This window comes from Anopheles gambiae, chromosome X, assembly GCF_943734735.2.
Source record: "Anopheles gambiae chromosome X, idAnoGambNW_F1_1, whole genome shotgun sequence".
NCBI lineage: Eukaryota > Metazoa > Arthropoda > Insecta > Diptera > Culicidae > Anopheles > Anopheles gambiae.
In genome coordinates, this window is record NC_064600.1 from 24,077,191 (window position 1) to 24,103,015 (window position 25,825).

General features: G+C 41.1%; 3 protein-coding genes and 2 long non-coding RNA genes across 11 annotated transcripts in view; 3 read left to right on the forward strand and 2 right to left on the reverse strand.

Moving 5' to 3' along the window:
* Positions 1-4,780, forward strand: part of LOC1278393 (prosaposin) — a 51,833-nt gene extending 47,053 nt beyond the window's left edge. For all 4 annotated transcript variants that reach the window (XM_061647224.1, XM_061647226.1, XM_061647227.1 and 1 more), the window contains one exon: positions 4,546-4,780. In XM_061647224.1, the coding sequence (XP_061503208.1) occupies positions 4,546-4,562 (17 nt within the window). In that variant the 3' untranslated portion in view covers positions 4,563-4,780. The remainder of the gene's footprint in view (positions 1-4,545) is intronic.
* Positions 4,781-11,555: 6,775 nt separating this feature from the next.
* LOC133391672 (uncharacterized) lies at positions 11,556-14,399 on the forward strand. 3 transcript variants are annotated; one of them, XR_009765144.1, is made up of 5 exons: positions 11,556-12,051; positions 12,116-12,540; positions 12,910-13,138; positions 13,197-13,283; positions 14,041-14,399. XR_009765144.1 is itself a non-coding variant. In XM_061647318.1 (4 exons), exons 1-3 carry the CDS (start codon positions 12,190-12,192, stop codon positions 13,268-13,270), a joined length of 654 nt encoding a protein of 217 aa, XP_061503302.1. In that variant the 5' UTR covers positions 11,568-12,189; the 3' UTR covers positions 13,271-13,283; positions 14,041-14,399. The 3 variants fall into 3 exon arrangements, 2 of the variants coding, with proteins under 2 accessions (XP_061503302.1, XP_061503307.1); XM_061647318.1 differs by having other exon boundaries at positions 11,568-12,540; XM_061647323.1 differs by having other exon boundaries at positions 11,569-12,051; positions 13,197-14,399.
* On the reverse strand, positions 14,207-17,595 carry LOC133391675 (uncharacterized). Its single transcript, XR_009765148.1, has 2 exons — positions 16,817-17,595; positions 14,207-16,757 (listed from the first exon to the last, which is right to left on the reverse strand). It is a non-coding gene; the product is annotated as an uncharacterized LOC133391675 (long non-coding RNA).
* Positions 17,596-19,031: 1,436 nt separating this feature from the next.
* On the forward strand, positions 19,032-21,970 carry LOC133391677 (uncharacterized). The gene is made up of 2 exons (XR_009765149.1): positions 19,032-19,810; positions 19,870-21,970. It is a non-coding gene; the product is annotated as an uncharacterized LOC133391677 (long non-coding RNA).
* Positions 21,971-22,182: 212 nt separating this feature from the next.
* LOC133391671 (uncharacterized) lies at positions 22,183-25,504 on the reverse strand. Of its 2 annotated transcripts, XM_061647301.1 has the most exons (4): positions 24,605-25,504; positions 24,060-24,545; positions 23,466-23,694; positions 22,183-23,406 (listed from the first exon to the last, which is right to left on the reverse strand). In XM_061647301.1, exons 2-4 carry the CDS (start codon positions 24,507-24,509, stop codon positions 23,231-23,233), a joined length of 855 nt encoding a protein of 284 aa, XP_061503285.1. In that variant the 5' UTR covers positions 24,510-24,545; positions 24,605-25,504; the 3' UTR covers positions 22,183-23,230. The 2 variants fall into 2 exon arrangements, with proteins under 2 accessions (XP_061503285.1, XP_061503296.1); XM_061647312.1 differs by lacking the exon at positions 24,605-25,504 and having other exon boundaries at positions 24,060-24,598.
* Between the last annotated feature and the right edge of the window lie 321 nt (positions 25,505-25,825).

Consider the following 25,825-nt stretch of genomic DNA (forward strand, 5'->3'; position numbering starts at 1 on the left):
GCACTGCTAGACAGTGGCGCACAATCGAACTTCATTTCTGGACGACTGGTGCAGCTGCTACGATTGCCACGGAAGATAGTGAACATTCCGTTGTCGGGCATAGGTGACAGTTCAACCATAAATGTGAGACATTCAGTAAGAGCTACAATACGATCACGTTGTTCCGAAGACGCCTTCACTTTGGATATGTTGGTCTTGGCTACCCCGTCGGCATCTTTACCAACCCAACCGGTAGACATCAGTAGCTGGAACATCCCGGAAGACTACATCTTAGCTGATCCCACCTTTAACCAGCCGGGACGTGTTGACATCATCCTTGGAGCAGAACTGTTTTACGCATTCCTGAAGGAGCGCCGCGTGTCATTTGGTCTGCATCGTCCAGTATTGCAAGAATCCAAATTTGGTTGGATAGTCAGTGGCAATGCACTCATCGAACCAGCGTCTGATCCAGTAGTGTGTGCTACAGCTTTAATCACGGACAACTTGAGCATGGTGGCAGCAGAGGACAACGTTGAAATGTCCTTGTCCCATCATCCAGTTGTCAGCAACGCCTGCGCCACGGAGTAATCGAAATTCAGAATGACGAGTTAAGGGTCGGACGGGCCAAACGAGTAGGAGCATCCGTAGCTGACGTCATCTGTTCTAAATCATCGGGGAGAGTAGCTGAGACATCTACCAGTGATTCTACCGCAATCTGTCTTGGTGGCAGTGACTTTGGTGGCATCATATCGGCAACGGGTATACCAAGAAACCACGATTGGAAACTTTGGGCACGATTGGGAACTTTGGGCACGATTGGGAACATCGCTATAATTGATACGTAGATCAATTTCGTCGTGCACACGTGTGCCATTTTACATGAATTTTTGTCATTATTTCACAGAGTTAGTAATCTTTCATATTGAACTAAAGGAACATGAATAAGGGTAGATCTATCACAGAGCGAGATTGCTTTTCATGAAATTAAATTGTTCCAATTTAAGGTGGCAGGATGTTTGGGATTGAAATGCGCCAAAATGTAGGCAATTTGTTGTGCACGTGAATTAAGCCATAAAACCAATAGCAGCGCCATCTCGAGGCAATGACACAATTACTCCCAACTTCACAGTAGCGCCATCTGCGTGATTAGTTATGCATGTCATAGGGTCAAAGGGTGATGATATTTCCTAATAATTAGGAAACATTTGTATGTCCACGGAAAGAGGGGAAATTAAGCCAGCGTACAAACCAAAACATGTAAACATCGCTAACGGAACACAGCACTTTGTAATAAGTACCCCAAGAAATACATTCAGAATTCAGTTAACAGCACAGATTTTGGAGCTAGAATTTATTTCTACATCTTCATATCACCTTGCTAGCAAAGCTTGCATAGAGTCCTTGGCGGGTAGCTCTTGCTTGACACTTGTTAGCGCTCTCCGGTGAATATGGTATCTGTGCTGATTTTTACGCCCATAGAAAACTCGAGTCGCGAGTTTTAACTATCTAGTGTAGGGCGCAATCCTACACAACGATATTGAATACAAAACCTTGTGTTTTGAACTGTCTTTCCAAACTTAAAATAGCCCGTGCAGCCTTCAGCATTTGTTTACCGTGGTTGAAATCTTCAGTTCTAACATTGCAGTGGCTTGGAAAACCCGGTATAGCCTAGCGACAGTCGTTAAACCTTATCGATAACAATTGAGTATCTTATCGCGTGAAATAATTTTTTTAACATAAACTAAAATAAATAAAAATGAGACATTTTGGACTAAGCTTGAACAAAACCTCGGCCGTCTTTCTTTATTTTTTATACCTCACCTGCTTGCACTCATTTGCGAGCTTTAAAATATACTCTCCCGATGTTATGTTCTCGCAAATTGCCTGCTGCTGTAAGGATGTATGAGCGAATGTGCAGCGTTTTTCTCTGTGCTTCCTCTTTTCCCTCCTCGTTCGTACTCCCTTCTTCCATCGATTCGATGCGCGATTTCTGATTCCGACCGCGCAGTAACATTTGTAAGGTTCCGTCGCAACGAGATACTGTTCGAAAATATACATGACAATTTCTGCCTCAGGGTACCAGTATGGGTACTGAGATATCGTCCATAGATTTATCCCATCTCTGACCCATAGTTTTACCCATTCATCGCGTTTTGGTCTTTTGGGTTAGTTAAAGTTGGAAATCTTTAAAAAATTAAGGTTTTTAGGAACTTTAAACTGGCCCTCCCTCAGATCACAAACCAATTTTCATTTCGATCTCTTTGCGGTTGAGAGTTCTCTGCGTTTATTATGGTTTCGCACTATATTTTGTTGATAAATCATACCGGTCATATCAACAAGGTAAGATTTACCATGTGGGCAGATCTTGGAAAAACTAGAGACACATAACATACCATCTCTTCATTGACTTCAAAGTTGCATTTGATAGCGTCGTATAGTTTTACCCTGACTATGCTATGAGCTCTTTTGGAATCCCGGCCAAACTGATAAGGCTAGTAAGAATGACTATGACCAACGTCACATGCCAGGTGAGGGTGGATGGAAAACTCTCAGGACCTTTTGCTACCACCAAGGGTCTGCGCCAGGGCGGCGGCTTGCCTGTCTTTTACGCAATTTGGCGCTAGAGAGGGAAATCCGGGACTCGAGGGTGGAGACTTCGGGAACCATCTTCTATAAGTCAACCCAGATTCTGGCATACGCTGATGATATAGACATTGTTTACGTTTTTTGTTTTTGTTGCGTCTTGACAGCTAGCCCAATTGACATTTTCGAGCTCGAATAATCGGGAATTCGAGCAAATTCCCTTAAACTGAAGCCTTAAACTTCCCTTAAACTGCACCAGTTTAAGGGAATTTAGAAAAAGTCCTTTAAAATCAACAGTGATGCCGTTTTTTCGTTGCTTTCTTCTAGATTCGCCCGGAAATGATGTTTCCTATCGTTATAGTTGGTCATGTACTGATTTTATATTTAAATAATACCATTTTTTATAGAATAACATCACACAAAATTAGCTTTTGTTTTTCATCAAAAACCATAGCTACGAATGTAAAATGAGCTCGACGGCATCGCCCATCGATGAAGAAACGTTTAATTTACGAACACTCCAAGTCTTGGCGCTTGCAACACACTTTATCACACACATATTGACAATTTCAAGCGTATCGAGCAGATATGGGAAAACAATTTCGAGCAAACGTCACTTGGGAGGGCTACGTTCATCCAGCATATTGTGTGCGTATTTTCACTGGGTGAAGCGTTAACGTTGCGTTTGAATTGTCGATGTATTAGTGTTTAGTCCGTTAGGCTAAGAACAAAATTGTCAACCATTGTCGTTAAAGGATTCGGAATATACTGACGCGTACGCCAAACGGTCACCTTAAAACCTGAACAATTTTCACTGCACTTTAAACAAAAATATCACAACGTAGGGCCGATCACGAACAGTCATCATTGGTCTGCGGTTCTCCTATGTAGAAGAAGCCTACCAAGCGATCAAGCAAGCGGCAGAGATAATCAAAAACGCTTAGCGGCGAATTGAAATATACAGTACCCGCACGACAAAATCGAGCAGTTTTGTAGCTCGGATTTTCGATCGCTTTCCGCCAAAAGCGATCGAAAAAGCGAGCAGAAATGTCAAGGAAAACGCTTGGATTCCGATCGAAGAAATATTTCAATCCTAAAATTTCAGCGTTAAAAATTTTAAAATATTTCATTAATGAATTTGCAACAATTTTGGATGCGAAATATTTCACAGCCACGAGCCGGCATCGCGAATAAAAGAACTCTTTTTAACAGTCGTTTAAAGTTCATTTTGGTTTAACCGAGTTCATTTGTTGTTCATTCCTGTTAAAATAAACGACCGTCAAAACAGTTAACGACTGCTCGATATCGCATATAGGCAAACACGGGGAAAAAATTCGAGCAGTATAATTAAACGACTGTTAATTTGTATCGCATACGCTCTTGACAGTCGTTTGTTTAACGGCGGCATAGGACCAGTCGTTAAAATTAACAAATGAACTCAATGCGTACGCGATGCCAAATTCTAGCAATTTTTAACGACTCTGGTTAATTTTTAACGACTGTTAATTTTTAACGACTGTTAATTTTTAACGACTGTTAATTTTAAACCAATTCTTTCGCGATACCAGCTACGGGCTGTGAAATATGTTTGCAGTTTGAGTTTGAGAAGTTTTCGATCGCTCTGCTCAGCGGGTAGTGGACCCATATGCATAATCTAACCATAAGTTAGATTGAGCAAGTGGTTCGTAGTGACCATATGTAGTTCTTTCAATTTTAGATTGAATACCGGTTCAGAATTTAGCACACTACTAAAACTTAATTTTTCTAACCTAACCAAAACAACTAAAAAACTATATATATATATATATATATATATATATATATATAAATATATATATATATATATATATATATATATATATATATATATATATATATATATATATATATATATATATATTTAATTTTATTTTTGATTTTATATTATTGTGCATTATATTTTAATTTATTATGCTCTTCTTTTTTCTACTTTTTCAATTGCAGTCGATAAGCAACTGTAAAGATCACAAGCTTGGTTTGTGAATGGAAACTATGTGAATAAGGAGGAGGAAATTCCATTATCCATCTAAAGCAGAAGTGCCTAACATGCTTGGTTTAACCTTTGGTAACGAATATCGGCAATTTAACCAACCATTATTTGACTTTCATTTATATAATTATCTGAAATTTAAATAAGATATAAAGGAATTTTGAATGAATAAATGAATTTTGAGTCAAATATTTATTTTTTATGTTACTTTGACGTTAATTATTAGATGACATTGTATGTATGCCGAAGATGGTAAGTATTTTTATTTACAATTGGGTTATTGTTGCAACACTGCAATAGAGCCTTTTCTCAACTAATAGGGCCGCGAATATAAAATGACGAAAGTTATTTTAACATTGTAGAAACCGAAAATTGTATGTGAATACACCTCAAAAAACATAAACACCTTGGTCGCGGTCATACGTTAACATTTTAGTATCGTAGGCGTACACGTCAGAATAAAACGGCATTCGTGCTCGAGAATCAGAACAGCGCACACCTTCCGATTCTTCATCTTTTCCGTTCCGAAAATTCCGTAATTTTACACTTTGTTGATTCGATTCTCCTGGTGTTGTTTTTTTACTCTAATTTTTTTAATGAATTTTCGAAAGAACTCCGTTACCCCTAAAAAAGCTTGAATAGCTTTATCATTATTCGGTAGGCTAAAATTCTTAACGGCTCTTATTGTGTCTTCACCTGGTGAAATTGTTCCCTTTTCTACATGATGCCCTAAGAAGACAAATGACTGTTGCAAAAATTCACTGGAGAGCCCAGTTTACTGTAAGTCCGTATTCCCTTATTTTATCTAAAAACCAATTCCATTTTATTTAAACATTCTTCTGGAGTTACACCGTGAATGAGTATATCGTCCAAATACAGATCTAATACATTTTGATTCATTAATGATTGAAAAATAGTGTTTACAAATCTAATGAAAACAGCAGAAGAGCTCCAAATTGTGCTCTTTTAAATTCGTACAATTCCGTTTTTGTGGCAAATCCGTTTTGTGTGTATTTTCTACTACTATCTTCTATTGTAACATGGAAAAATCCGTTTGTCAAATCCATAACTGTAAAATACCTAGCTTTCTGTTGTTTTTCTAACACCTCTTCAATTACCGGGATAGGAAAACCATCTCTTAATACGATCAAATTGAGTTTCCTATAATCAACGCATAATCAACTCTGCGCGCAAAGTCGGACGCAATTTCTGGATCACTCCTTGCTCCAATCGTTGTTCTATCTGTTGTCAGTGCTGCAAAATGTCATTATAAATGTCATAAATAAATCTGACTGAAAAAAAATCCATATTAGCGTCACGTAGCGTCAGCGTCTCAATTGTGATAATCAGAGGTGATACTCAGAACTTCTTCTTCTTCTTCTTTGGCTCAACAAGCGATGTCGGTCAAGGCCTGCCTGTACCTACTTGTGGGCTTGGCTTTCAGTGACTAATTGATTCCCCCCCATAGCAGGATAATCAGTCCTACGTATGGCGGCGCGGTCTATTTGGGGATTGAACCCATGACGGGCATGTTGTTAAGTCGTACGAGTTGACGACTGTACTACGAGACCGGCTCAAATACTCAGAACTAGGCATGGGTAAAATGAACGAGAACCGCACCGTTCGAACAGTTCGGTAAAGTGCACGAACGAACGAGATTCTTAACAAAAAGAACGACCAGGACTTTTTGAAGAAACAGACTACACCGAACGCTTTCGAACGTTCCGTTCAGTGTTCGATGGCACACATAAATGTGGTAATGAAACGTGCAAATTCATATTGCTTTCTCGCTCTTTCTCGCACCGTGCGAACGGGTCGTTAGAGATCAAAATGTACCCTGTTGGTATATTTGTATATTTATTAAATGATCGACGGACCTCATAAGCCCTCTCGATATATGTAAGGGTACAATAGGAATATAACATAAATAGTCACACGCTTTACAATAACACAATAATAACAACAATAACAATTACAAGGACGCTAAAGATTCTGGCGAGAGGCGCGAAGTAAATTAATGCGACTCAACACATTTGCCATCGTCATGCCGGGCTCATACGCATCAGATTCCGCATTCAGAGCAAGACATATACGCAAAAACGGGTCTCGGGAGGCGAAGGCGGTCCTTGTCTCTGGGATGGCCAGCATCGCCCGAGGGCGGAGAGTTCTTGCAGGCACGTACAGCTGTATCGACGAGAGCAAAACCGGACAATCGATGCTACCATTGAGAAGCCCAACGATAAAAGCCAGCCTAGCATTTCGTATTCGGTCGTCGAGTTGGGGTAACCCGAGCAACAAACACCTTGTTGTGTAGTCGTTGTTGCTGCCCCACGAACGGAGCGCGAAACGGGTAGCCCTACGCTGGATGGACTCCAAGCGCGCAACCCCCCGAGCAGAGGAGGGCCACCACACAACGCTGCCATACTCCAGCACTGATCGAATAAGAGCACAATAAAGAGTTTTGGTGCAGATTGGGTCAGAGAGCTCGCGAGTCATGTTAACGACTAAACCTAACAATTGTATTGTTGTATTGTTTATTGTATTAAGTGATTGGCCAAACAAGCGGCCTTATCACTGAATTAAAACTAAAACTTAAATAACTAACGCAGTGTACAATGATAAGACGGATCAACAGAATCTAGTAGGTAGGTGCCAGTCAAATAAAATGTAACGCTAATTAAACTTACGGGCCATCGCAGTCATTGGGTCGTTCTCGCTGTATGCACGTTTTGTAAGGTCAGTTCTTATTAGTCTGTAGTTACGGAACACTCTAGGAGGGACATTTATGTTGACTCTAGCCAGTAGTTCTGGCGAATCTATCTCACCGACAATAAGTTTGGACAAAACGTACATTGGGCATTATCACGTCTCCTAGCAAGTGTGTCCAGACCAAACAATAAACAACGAGTATGATACGATGGACGAGGGGTTACATTACGCCACGGAGTGAAGTGTAGGACAATACGAGTAACTCTCTTTTGGACAGCTTCTATTCTATTGGACCAAACACTAGAGAACGGACACCAAACTGTAGAACTAAACTCGAAGATGGAACGAACATAGGACTTATACAGAGTTAACAGGCAGTGTGGGTCATTGAGTTCTTTTGAATGTCGACGAATAAATCCTAGCATTTTGTTAGCTTTGTCTAAAATATCACAGTAATGATGTCGGAAATCTAGTTTGCGATCCAGGGTGACTCTTAGATCCCTGACCGTATTGCACCGCGGTAGTTGTGTCCCTGATATGCTATAGATATACCTTATCGGACTAGCTATTCTAAAGAATGACATTGACGTACACTTATCAACAGAAATTAGCAGGTCGTTGTTGATACACCAGTCAGAGAAAACATCAATCGATCTTTGCAGAGAAAGAGAGTCGGAAGTGTTCCGTACGATACGAAACAGCCTAACATCATCCGCATAAAGCAGACAATCTGCTTCCAGTGTGGCCAGTGTGACGTCGTTAATAAAAAGCGAGAACAGCAGTGGTCCCAAGTTGCTGCCCTGAGGGACGCCAGATGAACTCTCGAAAACGTTAGAGGAGACACCATCGATTTGTACGTAGTAGCTACGTTTAGAGATATAGAACCTGAACCAATTCACCAGCGGAGTAGAGAGACCGATCCGGGCGAGCTTAGCCAACAGCAAGCGATGGTTCACACGATCAAACGCAGCCTTAAGATCAGTGTATACTGCATCCATCTGAGCTCCGGAAATAAAGGCTGCGTGGCAGTTGGAGACGAATTCCACCAGGTTTGTGGTAACACTGCGTCGAGGAAAGAAATCATGCTGGCGTGTAGAAATATAAGAACGACAGTGATACATTAGCGAGTTTTGTATGACGATCTCAAACACCTTGGCACAAGAAGGCACGATGGTTATACCGCGGTAGTTCTCAGCAGAGTTTTTATCCCCTTTTTTGTACACCGGAAACATCACAGAGGATTTCCAGGCCGTGGGTAGAAAAATAATTGACTGCATCAACACAAATGGTTAAGGAGTTTCGCGTGCACCAGTTATCGAATTCTTCTAGTGAAGCCTGGAGTATGCGATGGTCGTCTGGTCCCTGGATTTGCCGAAAGATTTTGGTGTCGTCCGCATAGAGCAGGTGATTATTCGCAGGAAGGATCGTGGAGACATCTGTAGCAGATTTACTGCTAACAGTAGGTCACATCTAACTTAGCATTGCCAAAAGCCAGGTAAAAAGAGGTTAACCACCAGAAGCGCAAGCGCATAGCCAGCAGCCAGGTAAAGAAACATTAAACACCAGAAGCGTAAACGTTCTCGTGTTTTACCCCAGAACATAAATAAGGAAAACGCGCCACAGATATACAATTAAACTTCCGTAAAACCCGGGCATAAACAGGAAAACGTTCGCTGCAATGCACGGATAGTTGATTAAACACAGGCATGCTAGGTATAATTTAAGAAACACCTTTAAAAAAACCCAATCCCGGAAAACCAAACGAAAGCTCACATTTGACAAACATCTGGTTGCCAAATGTGTCACAACTTTCACACCATATTTGTTATAAATAAAGCTCCAACTGATGGAGAAGTCAGTTCACCTTCCAGAGACACGTAGATCACTCGTGTTCTGGTGCATCTCACCAATTTGCAGATTCCGCCGAAGACTCTGCCCAATTTGATAATCATTTTTGGTTATCAGCTGTTCAGTCGGTTGACCGATCAGCATTACCCTCATCGAAATAAAGTGCACGTTTGCACTAGTTCCACCCAACTTCTCCCACGGTGTCCGATTCCGCCTCGGTCATCAACTCGACGCGCAAGGTCGATCCAGTCCGTGATTCCGCCGACGTAAGCAAGTGCTTCTTTTCGAACTAGCGTAAGTGTGAACGGGTTGACGTAACCGATACGCGACGAATGTGTATACATTTTGGTGTCGCGTTCCGTACGATCCCCTTCTTCGTCCCACACCCTTTCACTGCGCTCCGCGCATTGACTCACCGAAACGGTTTGAGAAGCGCGGCCGAACCTACCACACATCATTTATTTAAAGGACAAATAGTAAAGGTCCTAGATTGCTGCCTTGAGGGACGCTAGAAGAAGCACGGAGGGATCTAGATAAATGGGGCCCCATCCTAACGGAATAAGTGCGGCCCATTAGGTATGATATCAGCCAAGCAACTAGGGGATCTGGGAGGCCGAGTCTGTCGAGTTTTGCTAGTAATATGACGTGAGATATCCTATCGAAGGCGGCTTTTAAATTGGTGTAAATGAAATCTACTTGAAAGCGAGCATCAATGGATTTATGGCAGCTACTGACGAATTGCATAAGGTTTGTGGTTGTTGATCTGTTAGGAACAAATCCGTGCTGATTCGGGCTGATGTAATTGCGGGCAGAGGCCAGTAACGGTTCATAAACAAGCAGCTCAAGCACTTTTGCAATGGCCCCTAGCGATGTAATGCCGCGATAGTTAGAAGCCTCATTCTTGCAGCCTTTCTTATGGATTGGTGTTAACCATGAGACCTTCCAGGAGATAGGAAAGGTGCATGAACGTAGTGATTCCTCGAAGATTTTTACTAGTATCGGAGCAATCGACGCAGTGCACTTTTCAGGATCACTGCCGGGATGCCATCAGGGCCGGCGGTGTAGGACATCTTTAGGCGGTCTATGGCGCGGGTGACTGACGAGATATTAATGACCGGAAGCATGGGACGAAGTGCATCTGCTGGTGTGTTAGTAAGTGCAGCATGAAGAGCCTCGGGGTGCATGTTTTCAGAAAAAAAAGTGTCCTCAAAACGTGTAGCAAACAATTCGCACATATCTGGGAGTGTGCAAGCTCGGTTCCCCTTGTAGCGGATCAAACCTGGGAAACCGGAAGATTTGCGCTTATTGTTTGCGTAGGTCCAGAAGTGTTGAGGATGCACGCGCAGCTTTTTTTCTATATTTCGTAGGTACCTGCGGTGGCAGATTCTGTTATAACGTCGATAAAGTGCGTGGACGCTATTGTGGTAAACCCGCAAAACGGGACACCTTCGATCACGCGAGTTACGATATGCAGCACGTTTCGCTCTTTTCAATGTACGTAGTGTGCGGTGACCCCAGGCCGGACCTCGATGCGGCTTTTTGACGGGGACGCATTCGTTAAGTGCCGTTTGCATAAACTGAGAGAAATCATCAACAGCATGGTCAAGAGTTAAACAGTTCGAGCAGTCAAAAGATTCGTCATATTGTGAGATCAATCTCTCGAGCTTAGGCAAATTAATACGACTAAAATCGAGCCGCCTTTCCGCAACATTAGATGGTAGTTGGGTGGTAGGAGTATCAATGTTGAGATTGAGCTCCAATGGTGGATGGTGGTGGTCGACCGGTAGTAGGGGGGTATCAGAGGTCCGTATAGACGATGAGGCTGAAGCAGCTGGCCAATTTGCATAAATCAGATCAAGAGTTCTGTTCAGATAGTTTTTGTTGTTGTTGAGTTGATATAAAGCGTTCAGGTGCAATCCGTCAATTAATTGGGCACATCGTGCTAATTGAGTATGAGGCTCGAAAAAACTAAAAGCCGTATCTTGTTCGACAGGTGCAGGTGACCAAGAGAGAGTAGGCTGATTAAAGTAACCGAGGAGCAAAAATCTATCATCCGGACATAAGGAGGCGCAAATTTCATTGACCCATTTTAGCAATTCATTTATTTTCGTCTCGTCTGTGCTGTGATTTGGTGGAAGATAGACTACAGCAATATACAAACGATGGTTGCTTAGCTGAATGCAGATGCATGTTACCTCGAGTGTCTGGGACAGCAAATGATTCGCGTACGACGAGAGGGAAACACTGCATGCAATTAGAACACCACCCTCGCGAGAGTGAGAGCTATTGGTGGTATCTCGGTCACAACGGTAAATACGATACTCATCACCAAACAAGAGAGCGGTGGGAATAGAGGGATCAAGCCAGGTTTCGGTAAGCACCAATAATCGTATTCAGTCTCCATTACCGATAAGCGGAACTCATCGGCTTTAGAGCGTAGACCACGCACATTTTGATAAAACACGGTTATACGCGTCGCTTGATCGCTGGGTGCTTGATGTAATGAAGTTTTAGTAGCTGGTATGTTGGAAATGACGGAGCTTATCGTAGATGGTGAGTATATGATGAGTGTTTGTGTTGTCGAAGGGATTGCTCGGACCGTGTGAGTACCATATGACTGCGCTGCTGTGGTGCGGTTACTTCGGAAAAAATGATGTTGAAATCGTACCCATAAGGCCTTGCTACATGAACCGAAATTTCAAAAAGTTTTCGGTCAAAAGGGGGGACCAGGCGAAAACTTTACGTCAAAAAAATTTGAGCTCCGAGAGCTGAAATCTCATTCGAAATCTTTTTGACAGCAACCCGAAAACTCAAAATGACAGCATTGTAGGTGTCAACAGGAAAAGGAAGAGCATTATCACAACAAAACAAGATTAAACAAGCATAAAGCCGGCATTGTGAAAGTACGGTATTAATTATCACTTATTTTCCGTGTTAATATTAAATAACCATTCATGAACGGATCAGGACCGGGAACGGCGTCATGACAGCGATCGAAATCGGTACAGCAATCGGGACCTGGACCAGCAACGATATCAGTAATGGCACCGATATCAGGACGGGTACCGGTATCAGTACTGGCACCGGTATCAGTACGGGCACTGGCATCAGGACAGGCACCGGTATCAGGACGGGCTTCGGGAATAGGGCTGGCATCGGGATCAGGCCTGGCATCGGAAGCAGGACTGGCACCGGTATCAAGACTGGCACCGATTTCAGGACGGGCATCGGGATCAGGACGGGCACCGGTATCAGGACGCGCTTCGGGATCAGGCCTGGCATCGGGATCAGGACTGGCTTCGGGAGCAGGCCTGGCATCGGGATCAGGACTGGCTTCGGGAGCAGGACTGGCTTCGGGATCAGGACGGGAACCGCGTAAATATATGCGAGAGGTGAGTATGGGTGTACTTAATTAACAACGGCTGAGTGACTATGTTGGATGAGGTTAAAACTAGATCGCTGCAACTGCCGTTGCTCGTAGTAGTGGTACTTACATGGTTTAAGAATTTACCCCAGGGTATCGCCACACTTATCTTGCCTCTTGCCTCTTGCCTCTTGCCAACTTGCCTCTCGTAAACTCATTACTAAACCGGGTTTTTTTTTAATTTCTCCTTTGTTCCTGCACCTGTGTCTGTTGGATCGTGTTCCTCCAAAAATCCAACCATGTCATTTTCTATGCCTGTTTTCTTTAGTTCTTTTCCTTGTTATGTTTTACAATTAAAACACCGTACGTCTTATTAATTTTTTAACTACTATTCCAGGACGTGGAGCTCTGCTTGCGGATGGCTAATGCGGTAAAAAAACAGAACATCATCTACAATAAAAAATCTCCGCATTATAAAAACCGAGACCGTCAAAATGATGCATGGATGTGTGTCGCAGAAGAGGTCGGGTTGACCATGGCAGAGGCCAAAAAAATGTGGCACAACATGCTGGCCAAATATCGGTCATACCGATCCAAAGTGCGCCAGAGCATGCAGACCGGGTCAGGTAAATTGTTTTTTTTATTCAAGCTAAAAGGCTACAACTAACCTGTTGACTATTTTAGCCTACGCCGAAGTTTATCGCCCGCGATGCCTGGGAGGCTTTGTCGTTTATGAACGATGCGTCGGAGGACGCTGAACATGCAGACACGGTAAGAATAATCTGTTTTTTTGTTTCTGTTAATCGATCTACCGCACACTTTGTTATTAAATGTATTAGTTGCACACTTTAAGATATGAAATGTATTAGCTCTTTCTTTTTTTGAAAAGTGGTTTTATTATGTTACTTTATCGATAATAATGTAAAAAAACATTTAGCCATTGGCTAAATATTGTAAATAATAAATTATTTTCCTAACTACCACGTTTTGCGCAAATAATGCGCAAAACCGTCACAGCCTTGAAATTCTATAGTTTCATATTTCGAAATCGAAGGAAATTAGTCGGTAGCTTGATACCATTTTCATTAAACAGTACCAAACCGGCATAGTTTTTGCTGTGGTGCAATGATGAGCTATAATTTGGTCGTGTGAAACAATTGGCGAATGACCCTGCTTATGGTTTCAAGGTGACCATACAAAATAATAACTATAATGCAAACAGGGATTCAATAAGTTCATCCATTGATTTAATAACTATGTGATACAGGATAAAATGTTCACAAAATTATTTACCGTTGAAATTATCCCTAGAATTACATACTTTTAACGTGCTACTGTACCAACGCGTACCATTTCTGTTACTTCAATAACTTTTGCCCTATGTGTTATATTAAAAAAGTTAGCATTTTGCATGCGTTGCAAAATCAACTAAGTTTGTTACAATTCATGCGTGGTTATATGCATTGTTGTTGTTCTTATATGATATATCTTTGAAAGCTCTATGTTGTTTCGTGTTATCTTGTTACAGATATCACTTCAAAAAGTTTTCGGAAGCAGCGTTGTCACAAATGGTATATTTATAACATACTAATATCGTTTTACGTGCAACTTGCCCACTTTGGCCAAGACCATGGTTTGCTGCAGAAAAGCCCGGCATCATATCGAGATTTGTACCAGCATTCCAACTCTACAAATTTTGTTTTTATTAAATACTTTATTTTCACCTCCGAACCCTAAGTTTACCAGAGTAAAGCCTCTCAATATTATATTATCAATATATTACATCAATATTAAAATATTATATATGTTTTTACTAGTTAAGGAATATAATTATTTGTCTTCATTGATCAGTAAATCAACTGTTGCCAATAAACCGTTTATAATCGATTAATGTAGTTATATTTCATTTTATTTCATATTTCTGTTGATTTTTTTTATGTTAGTCTTCATGTTTTGAGAGTCCAACAATCACAATGAAACTCATTTCATCGTTAAAGTAGCTGTTTCAGCGTGTTGGTCAATTTGTATGGTTAATGTCAAATATATAGATAATATCACATCAATATCATAACATGTTATTAGTGAAGGTTAAGGACGATGTCGTTGATAAATCAATTCAAACAAATTCGTTGTATTTCAATGGCTTATTCTTATTTGACATGTTGTGCAACGACCTGACCATTATGGTTAATAGTTCAACCATAATGATTATAATTATGTTTAAAGTCTAGTGCCATATGCGTTCGAATATTCAACAATCGATCAGGTGCCCTTGACGAAACACCTTGCAGACCTGCTAACCCTTCATTGGCTCTCCAATCGCCAGGTACCAAGTTTCCGTTAACGACTCTGTCGAATGAAGATGGTGGCGAGTAGATATGCCTTGAAGCACTTTTACGCAAGAAATTGTGTAAATATAATGGCGTTAAAACAACGTGTTTTGCTACATCCGGTGGAAGACGTATTGGCCCACTTAATACTTCGAATTTGTTTGTCACAATTCCCAGCGCATTTTCAACGGGGATTCGAGCTCGGGAATGTCTATAGTTGAAAATGCGCTGATAACTTCCAGGTGAATGGATTCCACCAAATGGACGGATGCAGTAATCGGTATAGGCGAAAGCCTAGTCTCCTAGCAAGAAGTACGGTACTGGAACTCTATATGGTACTCGCAAAGGCTCTGGATCAGGTATATTCAACAACTTGTTTTCCAGTTTTTGAAACAATCGACTGTTTCGAAGTATTCCTCCATCCGAAATGCCTCCTTTTCCTCCCGCATCCGCGAACAGAAAATTGTAGTCAGCGTCCACTATTACTAGAAGCACATTACTAAAAAAGTTTTTGTAATTGTAGTAATCGGATCCACTGTGTACAGGAGCGCGGATTTTGACATGCTTTCCGTCCATCGCACCAATGGCATGGGGGAAGTTCCAACGCTGCTCAAACCTTTGTGATACCTCCAGCCATTGTTGTTTAGTGGACGGTAGCTGAAAATAAAAAAAGAACATTGAATTGGCGTGCATTTCAATTAAAACGAAAGCCTTTGTAAAGTAAACATAATGAACCTTAGACTATTTATTAGTAATAATAAATGTTAAATTTAAAAAAAAGACGCGAGATTATCCCATAATTTTACTGTGTATAAAGTATTTTTATGTAGATGAAAGGATTATTAATATAAACATACATTTTCTATATTGCAAACAAGATTTTTTTCCATTATTATTTCTAATAATTTTGTACCCATTTTTCATTTCAGCTTGACGAGGAAGATGAGGGCCTTGCTCTGAACTCCCTCGTCACAACGGGTTCGGCAGTTGCACGATCCCGGATCCTTGCCGATCACTCATACATTGAGTATGATCCACCTTGTTCCCTTAGTCCCGACCCTACAAACACTTTTTCCACCCAATCCTTCAATCCTAGCGAACCTCTTTAGTCCCAATCAACCTCCAACCTCCATCAACCAATCCGTCATCCTACACCATCCCGAAATTCTCCCCTTCCCTGCCCTTCTCAGGTATCCTTTCCTCATCAAGTCTCCCGTCCTTCCCAAGCCTCTCCCATCCAAAACCTGTCCCATCCTCGGCAAGGACGGCGTCGTCGACGAACTAGTGACTAGTGACGAGGGGCTTCGTATGAGCGAGGCCCTCACACGCGTGGCGGAAGCCACGATGGCCAATGCAAACTCATCGGAGAATGTGTTTGGCCGCTGGGTCGCTGAATTCCTGACGAGGTTCACGCCAGAGGAATAGCGTGTTGTGAACTCAAGGATTCAGCGAACCATGCTAGATGCCGAGGAGTTTGTGTTGGCCAACCGGGCCAACCGTCGCGATGGGGATCAGCCATGAGTTATGTAAATAGTTGTATATAATAAGTTAATAGTTAGTTAGATAGTAGATAGTCTTGTAAATAGTTACCATATAGTATAGAATTAGGATAGGATAGGGTTTATTTAGAATTTTGTTTTAGTTACTACTTTGATTTTTTATTGTAGCTTTAAGGTAGTGTTTATGTTTTGAATTGTTTTGAATGAAAATGAAAAATGAATTAAAAAATAATTGAATAATTAGTTTAACTTGAGTTGTAAGATGACATGAATCACACATGAATCAAAATATAATAAAACATGAACTTTTTAGTACATCAAACACTATTCAAACGCATATCTTCAAATAGGGACGTAACACTTTATAAACAAAGACTCGTCTCTTTCACAATTCTGCTAATCGAAGAACGAGACACCTGAAATAAAATAAAAAAAATATTATTTTCCGTTTTTAAGCCGTGCTAATCATACCAACCTGAAATAAAAATTGCAAGCTACTGAAGGTATGGCCTGTAGTTATGTAGTGAAGCAATATTATCAATCTTTCTTGAGTGGTGATGACATCGCCCATAAAAATAAAAATTCCAAATCTTCTGGTATTACGCGAATGAAGGTATTAATTGTTTCGTTGGTCCGTTCTGCGACAATATCATCCAACAAACGGTTGCCGTCTTGACGTCGCTGGAAAAACATTGGTCGCATCCACCAGCTGCGCACAATTCGCTAGTTGCGACCCCTTAGCTGTTCCACGTTTAGTTCTACCGCCCACGATAGCGAAGCCAACCATTCTTCACTCATTAAAAGATTATCCATTTTTATCCGGCTAAATTTACACACGATCGATAACAACGCGTAAACGATTCTGCTTGTAAACAAACGCTTGCTTCAATTGACAGCGGCTTTGTGTTTTCGGTGGTGCACAAAACGCGTCTACACGACCCGAAATCTTTTTGACGTAAAGATGTCTGATTTTTGAGTTTTCGCCTCGAGTTTTCGGTTCGTGTAGCGAGGCCTATACAATTCAATTCCTCGAACGCCGTCGAATTTGTCCAGCAGTGTTCATACGTGTGCTGTTGGTGTGGAATTCATCGAACGCGTTCGAACTGGCTCATTTGTGTTCGATCTGTGTTCTTGTCGTGTCTCTAGCGGTGGACTGTAACTTGAGGGGGTGGGGTAGTAGTTTTCTTTCACCGTAAAATTGGGAGCCCTCACGGTCAAGACGATCTCTCTTCGTTGATGTCGCATGCAAGACTAAAAAAATCATTTATTGTCACTTCAATTCTACTGTCACAAAAATCCAAACCCAAGCAGCAAAATGTCAGTTTGCCCAAGCAGCAAACGCTATGCACAACTCGCACAACAGTTCTGTTGGTGTGTAAATTGTACCTACACAACTGAATTCATCGAACGCGTTCGATCTGATCCGTAAGTGTTCGATCTGTGTTCTATTAATGTGTAAATCGTACCTACACAACTGAATTCATCGAACGCGTTCGAACTGGCTCATTTGTGTTCGATCTGTGTTCTGTTGGTATGGAAATTATACCTATACAATTCAATAGATCGAACCCGTTCAAACGGATTAGCCATTGTTCGCGAATGAACAGAACTGAATTGATTGTGCTCATCATGTTGATCCATATTTAAGTAGTTTTTTTTAAATAGAATCCTTGAGAGTGTATAAGGCATGGGATACAATATATGCAGGAGACATTTTTGCTCGTATTAGTTTTTTACATGCTAGTTTTTGGTCGGTTTTGCGATGGATTGTGTTGACAAGACACCAGATGGGCCGAGTGATTAATGTTTTTAAATTATTGGTGTCAACCACAGAATGAGTACTTCTTTGGCTACAGAATGCGTCTATGGTGGGTAAATGAAAAAGATAACGAGCGTTTTTTGTGAATAAAAACCCCATGAAACAAAGAACGAAAGAATCGTCGTTCGCGTTCGGTTCTTTTTGGAAAGCGAACTAGCTTACCAAAAAGAACCGAACGCGAACGACGATTCTTTCGTTCTTTGTTTCATGGGGTTTTTATTCACAAAATATGCTCGTTATTTTTTTCATTTACCCACCATAGACGCATTCTGTAGCCAAAGAAGTACTCATTCTGTGGTTGACACCAATCATTTAAAAACATTAATCACTCGGCCTATCTGGTGTCTTGTCAACACAAGCTATCGCAAAACTGACCAAAAACTTTCACGTAAAAAACTAATACGAGCAAAAATGTCTCCAACATATATTGTACCCTATGCCTTATACACACTCTAGGATTCTATAAAAAAAAACTACTTAAATATGGATCAACATGATGAGCACAATCAATTCCAGTTCAGTTCATTCGCGAATAATGAATAATCCGTTTGAACGGGATCGATCTATTGAATTATATAAGTATAATTTCTACACCAACAGAACACAGATCGAACACAAATGAGCCAGTTCGAACGCGTTCGATGAATTCAGTTGTGTAGGTACGATTTACACATTAATAGAACACAGATCGAACACTTACGGATCAGATCGAACGCGTTCGATGAATTCAGTTGTGTAGGTACAATTTACACACCAACAGAACTGTTGTGCGAGTTGTGCATAGCGTTTGCTGCTTGGGCAAACTGACATTTTGCTGCTTGGGTTTGGATTTTTGTGACAGTAGAATTGAAGTGACAATAAATGATTTTTTTAGTCTTGCATGCGACATCAACGAAGAGAGATCGTCTTGACCGTGAGGGCTCCCAATTTTACGGTGAAAGAAAACTACTACCCCACCCCCTCAAGTTACAGTCCACCGCTAGAGACACGACAAGAACACAGATCGAACACAAATGAGCCAGTTCGAACGCGTTCGATGAATTCCACACCAACAGCACACGTATGAACACTGCTGGACAAATTCGACGGCGTTCGAGGAATTGAATTGTATAGGCCTCGCTACACGAACCGAAAACTCGAGGCGAAAACTCAAAAATCAGACATCTTTACGTCAAAAAGATTTCGGGTCGTGTAGACGCGTTTTGTGCACCACCGAAAACACAAAGCCGCTGTCAATTGAAGCAAGCGTTTGTTTACAAGCAGAATCGTTTACGCGTTGTTATCGATTGTGTGTAAATTTAGCCGGATAAAAATGGATAATCTTTTAATGAGTGAAGAATGGTTGGCTTCGCTATCGTGGGCGGTAGAACTAAACGTGGAACAGCTAAGGGGTCGCAACTAGCGAATTGTGCGCAGCTGGTGGATGCGACCAATGTTTTTCCAGCGACGTCAAGACGGCAACCGTTTGTTGGATGATATTGTCGCAGAACGGACCAACGAAACAATTAATACCTTCATTCGCGTAATACCAGAAGATTTGGAATTTTTATTTTTATGGGCGATGTCATCACCACTCAAGAAAGATTGATAATATTGCTTCACTACATAACTACAGGCCATACCTTCAGTAGCTTGCAATTTTTATTTCAGGTTGGTATGATTAGCACGGCTTAAAAACGGAAAATAATATTTTTTTTATTTTATTTCAGGTGTCTCGTTCTTCGATTAGCAGAACGTTTAGAAGATTAGAAGATATGCGTTTGAATAGTGTTTGATGTACTAAAAAGTTCATGTTTTATTATATTTTGATTCATGTGTGATTCATGTCATCTTACAACTCAAGTTAAACTAATTATTCAATTATTTTTTAATTCATTTTTCATTTTCATTCAAAACAATTCAAAACATAAACACTACCTTAAAGCTACAATAAAAAATCAAAGTAGTAACTAAAACAAAATTCTAAATAAACCCTATCCTATCCTAATTCTATACTATATGGTAACTATTTACAAGACTATCTACTATCTAACTAACTATTAACTTATTATATACAACTATTTACATAACTCATGGCTGATCCCCATCGCGACGGTTGGCCCGGTTGGCCAACACAAACTCCTCGGCATCTAGCATGGTTCGCTGAATCCTTGAGTTCACAACACGCTATTCCTCTGGCGTGAACCTCGTCAGGAATTCAGCGACCCAGCGGCCAAACACATTCTCCGATGAGTTTGCATTGGCCATCGTGGCTTCCGCCACGCGTGTGAGGGCCTCGCTCATACGAAGCCCCTCGTCACTAGTCACTAGTTCGTCGACGACGCCGTCCTTGCCGAGGATGGGACAGGTTTTGGATGGGAGAGGCTTGGGAAGGACGGGAGACTTGATGAGGAAAGGATACCTGAGAAGGGCAGGGAAGGGGAGAATTTCGGGATGGTGTAGGATGACGGATTGGTTGATGGAGGTTGGAGGTTGATTGGGACTAAAGAGGTTCGCTAGGATTGAAGGATTGGGTGGAAAAAGTGTATGTAGGGTCGGGACTAAGGGAACAAGGTGGATCATACTCAATGTATGAGTGATCGGCAAGGATCCGGGATCGTGCAACTGCCGAACCCGTTGTGACGAGGGAGTTCAGAGCAAGGCCCTCATCTTCCTCGTCAAGCTGAAATGAAAAATGGGTACAAAATTATTAGAAATAATAATGGAAAAAAATCTTGTTTGCAATATAGAAAATGTATGTTTATATTAATAATCCTTTCATCTACATAAAAATACTTTATACACAGTAAAATTATGGGATAATCTCGCGTCTTTTTTTTAAATTTAACATTTATTATTACTAATAAATAGTCTAAGGTTCATTATGTTTACTTTACAAAGGCTTTCGTTTTAATTGAAATGCACGCCAATTCAATGTTCTTTTTTTATTTTCAGCTACCGTCCACTAAACAACAATGGCTGGAGGTATCACAAAGGTTTGAGCAGGGTTGGAACTTCCCCCATGCCATTGGTGCGATGGACGGAAAGCATGTCAAAATCCGCGCTCCTGTACACAGTGGATCCGATTACTACAATTACAAAAACTTTTTTAGTATTGTGCTTCTAGTAATAGTGGACGCTGACTACAATTTTCTGTTCGCGGATGCGGGAGGAAAAGGAGGCATTTCGGATGGAGGAATACTTCGAAACAGTCGATTGTTTCAAAAACTGGAAAACAAGTTGTTGAATATACCTGATCCAGAGCCTTTGCGAGTACCATATAGAGTTCCAGTACCGTACTTCTTGCTAGGAGACTAGGCTTTCGCCTATACCGATTACTGCATCCGTCCATTTGGTGGAATCCATTCACCTGGAAGTTATCAGCGCATTTTCAACTATAGACATTCCCGAGCTCGAATCCCCGTTGAAAATGCGCTGGGAATTGTGACAAACAAATTCGAAGTATTAAGTGGGCCAATACGTCTTCCACCGGATGTAGCAAAACACGTTGTTTTAACGCCATTATATTTACACAATTTCTTGCGTAAAAGTGCTTCAAGGCATATCTACTCGCCACCATCTTCATTCGACAGAGTCGTTAACGGAAACTTGGTACCTGGCGATTGGAGAGCCAATGAAGGGTTAGCAGGTCTGCAAGGTGTTTCGTCAAGGGCACCTGATCGATTGTTGAATATTGGAACGCATATGGCACTAGACTTTAAACATAATTATAATCATTATGGTTGAACTATTAACCATAATGGTCAGGTCGTTGCACAACATGTCAAATAAGAATAAGCCATTGAAATACAACGAATTTGTTTGAATTGATTTATCAACGACATCATCCTTAACCTTCACTAATAACATGTTATGATATTGATGTGATATTATCTATATATTTGACGTTAACCATACAAATTGACCAACACGCTGAAACAGCTACTTTAACGATGAAATGAGTTTCATTGTGATTGTTGGACTCTCAAAACATGAAGACTAACATAAAAAAAATCAACAGAAATATGAAATAAAATGAAATATAACTACATTAATCGATTATAAACGGTTTATTGGCAACAGTTGATTTACTGATCAATGAAGACAAATAATTATATTCCTTAACTAGTAAAAACATATATAATATTTTAATTTTGATGTAATATATTGATAATATAATATTGAGAGGCTTTACTCTGGTAAACTTAGGGTTCGGAGGTGAAAATAAAGTATTTAATAAAAACAAAATTTGTAGAGTTGGAATGCTGGTACAAATCTCGATATGATGCCGGGCTTTTCTGCAGCAAACCATGGTCTTGGCCAAAGTGGGCAAGTTGCACGTAAAAAGGTATTAGTATGTTATAAATATACCATTTGTGACAACGCTGCTTCCGAAAACTTTTTGAAGTGATATCATGTAACAAGATAACACGAAAAAACATAGAGCTTTCAAAGATATATCATATAAGAACAACAACAATGCATATAACCACGCATGAATTGTAACAAACTTAGTTGATTTTGCAACGCATGCAAAATGCTAACTTTTTTAATATAACACATAGGGCAAAAGTTATTGAAGTAACAGAAATGGTACGCGTTGGTACAGTAGCACGTTAAAAGTATGTAATTCTAGGGATAATTTCAACGGTAAATAATTTTGTGAACATTTTATCCTGTATCACATAGTTATTAAATCAATGGATGAACTTATTGAATCCCTGTTTGCATTATAGTTATTATTTTGTATGGTCACCTTGAAACCATAAGCAGGGTCATTCGCCAATTGTTTCACACGACCAAATTATAGCTCATCATTGCACCACAGCAAAAACTATGCCGGTTTGGTACTGTTTAATGAAAATGGTATCAAGCTACCGACTAATTTCCTTCGATTTCGAAATATGAAACTATAGAATTTCAAGGCAGTGACGGTTTTGCGCATTATTTGCGCAAAACGTGGTAGTTAGGAAAATAATTTATTATTTACAATATTTAGCCAATGGCTAAATGTTTTTTTACATTATTATCGATAAAGTAACATAATAAAACCACTTTTCAAAAAAAGAAAGAGCTAATACATTTCATATCTTAAAGTGTGCAACTAATACATTTAATAACAAAGTGTGCGGTAGATCGATTAACAGAAACAAAAAAAAAACAGATTATTCTTACCGTGTCTGCATGTTCAGCGTCCTCCGACGCATCGTTCATAAACGACAAAGCCTTCCAGGCTGGCCATCGCGGGCGATAAACTTCGGCGTAGGCTAAAATAGTCAACAGGTTAGTTGTAGCCTTTTAGCTTGAATAAAAAAAAACAATTTACCTGACCCGGTCTGCATGCTCTGGCGCACTTTGGATCGGTATGACCGATATTTGGCCAGCATGTTGTGCCACATTTTTTTGGCCTCTGCCATGGTCAACCCGACCTCTTCTGCGACACACATCCATGCATCATTTTGACGGTCTCGGTTTTTATAATGCGGAGATTTTTTATTGTAGATGATGTTCTGTTTTTTTACCGCATTAGCCATCCGCAAGCAGAGCTCCACGTCCTGGAATAGTAGTTAAAAAATTAATAAGACGTACGGTGTTTTAATTGTAAAACATAACAAGGAAAAGCACTAAAGAAAACAGGCATAGAAAATGACATGGTTGGATTTTTGGAGGAACACGATCCAACAGACACAGGTGCAGGAACAAAGGAGAAATTAAAAAAAAAAAACCCGGTTTAGTAATGAGTTTACGAGAGGCAAGTTGGCAAGAGGCAAGAGGCAAGATAAGTGTGGCGATACCCTGGGGTAAATTCTTAAACCATGTAAGTACCACTACTACGAGCAACGGCAGTTGCAGCGATCTAGTTTTAACCTCATCCAACATAGTCACTCAGCCGTTGTTAATTAAGTACACCCATACTCACCTCTCGCATATATTTACGCGGTTCCCGTCCTGATCCCGAAGCCAGTCCTGCTCCCGAAGCCAGTCCTGATCCCGATGCCAGGCCTGCTCCCGAAGCCAGTCCTGATCCCGATGCCAGGCCTGATCCCGAAGCGCGTCCTGATACCGGTGCCCGTCCTGATGCCGATGCCCGTCCTGAAATCGGTGCCAGTCTTGATACCGGTGCCAGTCCTGCTTCCGATGCCAGGCCTGATCCCGATGCCAGCCCTATTCCCGAAGCCCGTCCTGATACCGGTGCCAGTCCTGATGCCAGTGCCCGTACTGATACCGGTGCCAGTACTGATACCGGTACCCGTCCTGATATCGGTGCCATTACTGATATCGTTGCTGGTCCAGGTCCCGATTGCTGTACCGATTTCGATCGCTGTCTTGACGCCGTTCCCGGTCCTGATCCGTTCTGATTTACATTCATTTTTTTAAATGTTTTGTTTGGTTCTGCTAAAATAATCTACACATGGATGGTTATTTAATATTAACACGGAAAATAAGTGATAATTAATACCGTACTTTCACAATGCCGGCTTTATGCTTGTTTAATTTTGTTTTGTTGTGATAATGCTCTTCCCTTTCCTGTTGACACCTACAATGCTGTCATTTTGAGTTTTCGGGTTGCTGTCAAAAAGATTTCGAATGAGATTTCAGCTCTCGGAGCTCAAATTTTTTTGACGTAAAGTTTTCGCCTGGCCCCCCCCTTTTGGCCGAAAACTTTTTGAAATTTCGGTTCATGTAGCAAGGCCTTATGGGTACGATTTCAACACCATTTTTTCCGAAATAACCGCACCACAGCAGCGCAGTCATATGGTACTCACACGGTCCGAGCAATCCCTTCGACAACACAAACACTCATCATATACTCACCATCTACGATAAGCTCCGTCATTTCCAACATACCAGCTACTAAAACTTCATTACATCAAGCACCCAGCGATCAAGCGACGCGTATAACCGTGTTTTATCAAAATGTGCGTGGTCTACGCTCTAAAGCCGATGAGTTCCGCTTATCGGTAATGGAGACTGAATACGATGTATTGGTGCTTACCGAAACCTGGCTTGATCCCTCTATTCCCACCGCTCTCTTGTTTGGTGATGAGTATCGTATTTACCGTTGTGACCGAGATACCACCAATAGCTCTCACTCTCGCGAGGGTGGTGTTCTAATTGCATGCAGTGTTTCCCTCTCGTCGTACGCGAATCATTTGCTGTCCCAGACACTCGAGGTAACATGCATCTGCATTCAGCTAAGCAACCATCGTTTGTATATTGCTGTAGTCTATCTTCCACCAAATCACAGCACAGACGAGACGAAAATAAATGAATTGCTAAAATGGGTCAATGAAATTTGCGCCTCCTTATGTCCGGATGATAGATTTTTGCTCCTCGGTTACTTTAATCAGCCTACTCTCTCTTGGTCACCTGCACCTGTCGAACAAGATACGGCTTTTTCGAGCCTCATACTCAATTAGCACGATGTGCCCAATTAATTGACGGATTGCACCTGAACGCTTTATATCAACTCAACAACAACAAAAACTATCTGTACAGAACTCTTGATCTGATTTATGCAAATTGGCCAGCTGCTTCAGCCTCATCGTCCATACGGACCTCTGATATCCCCTAATGCCGATCGATCACCATCATCCACCATTGGAGTTCAATCTCAACATTGATACTCCTACTGCCCAACTACCATCTAATGTTGCGGAAAGGCGGCTCGATTTTAGTCGTATT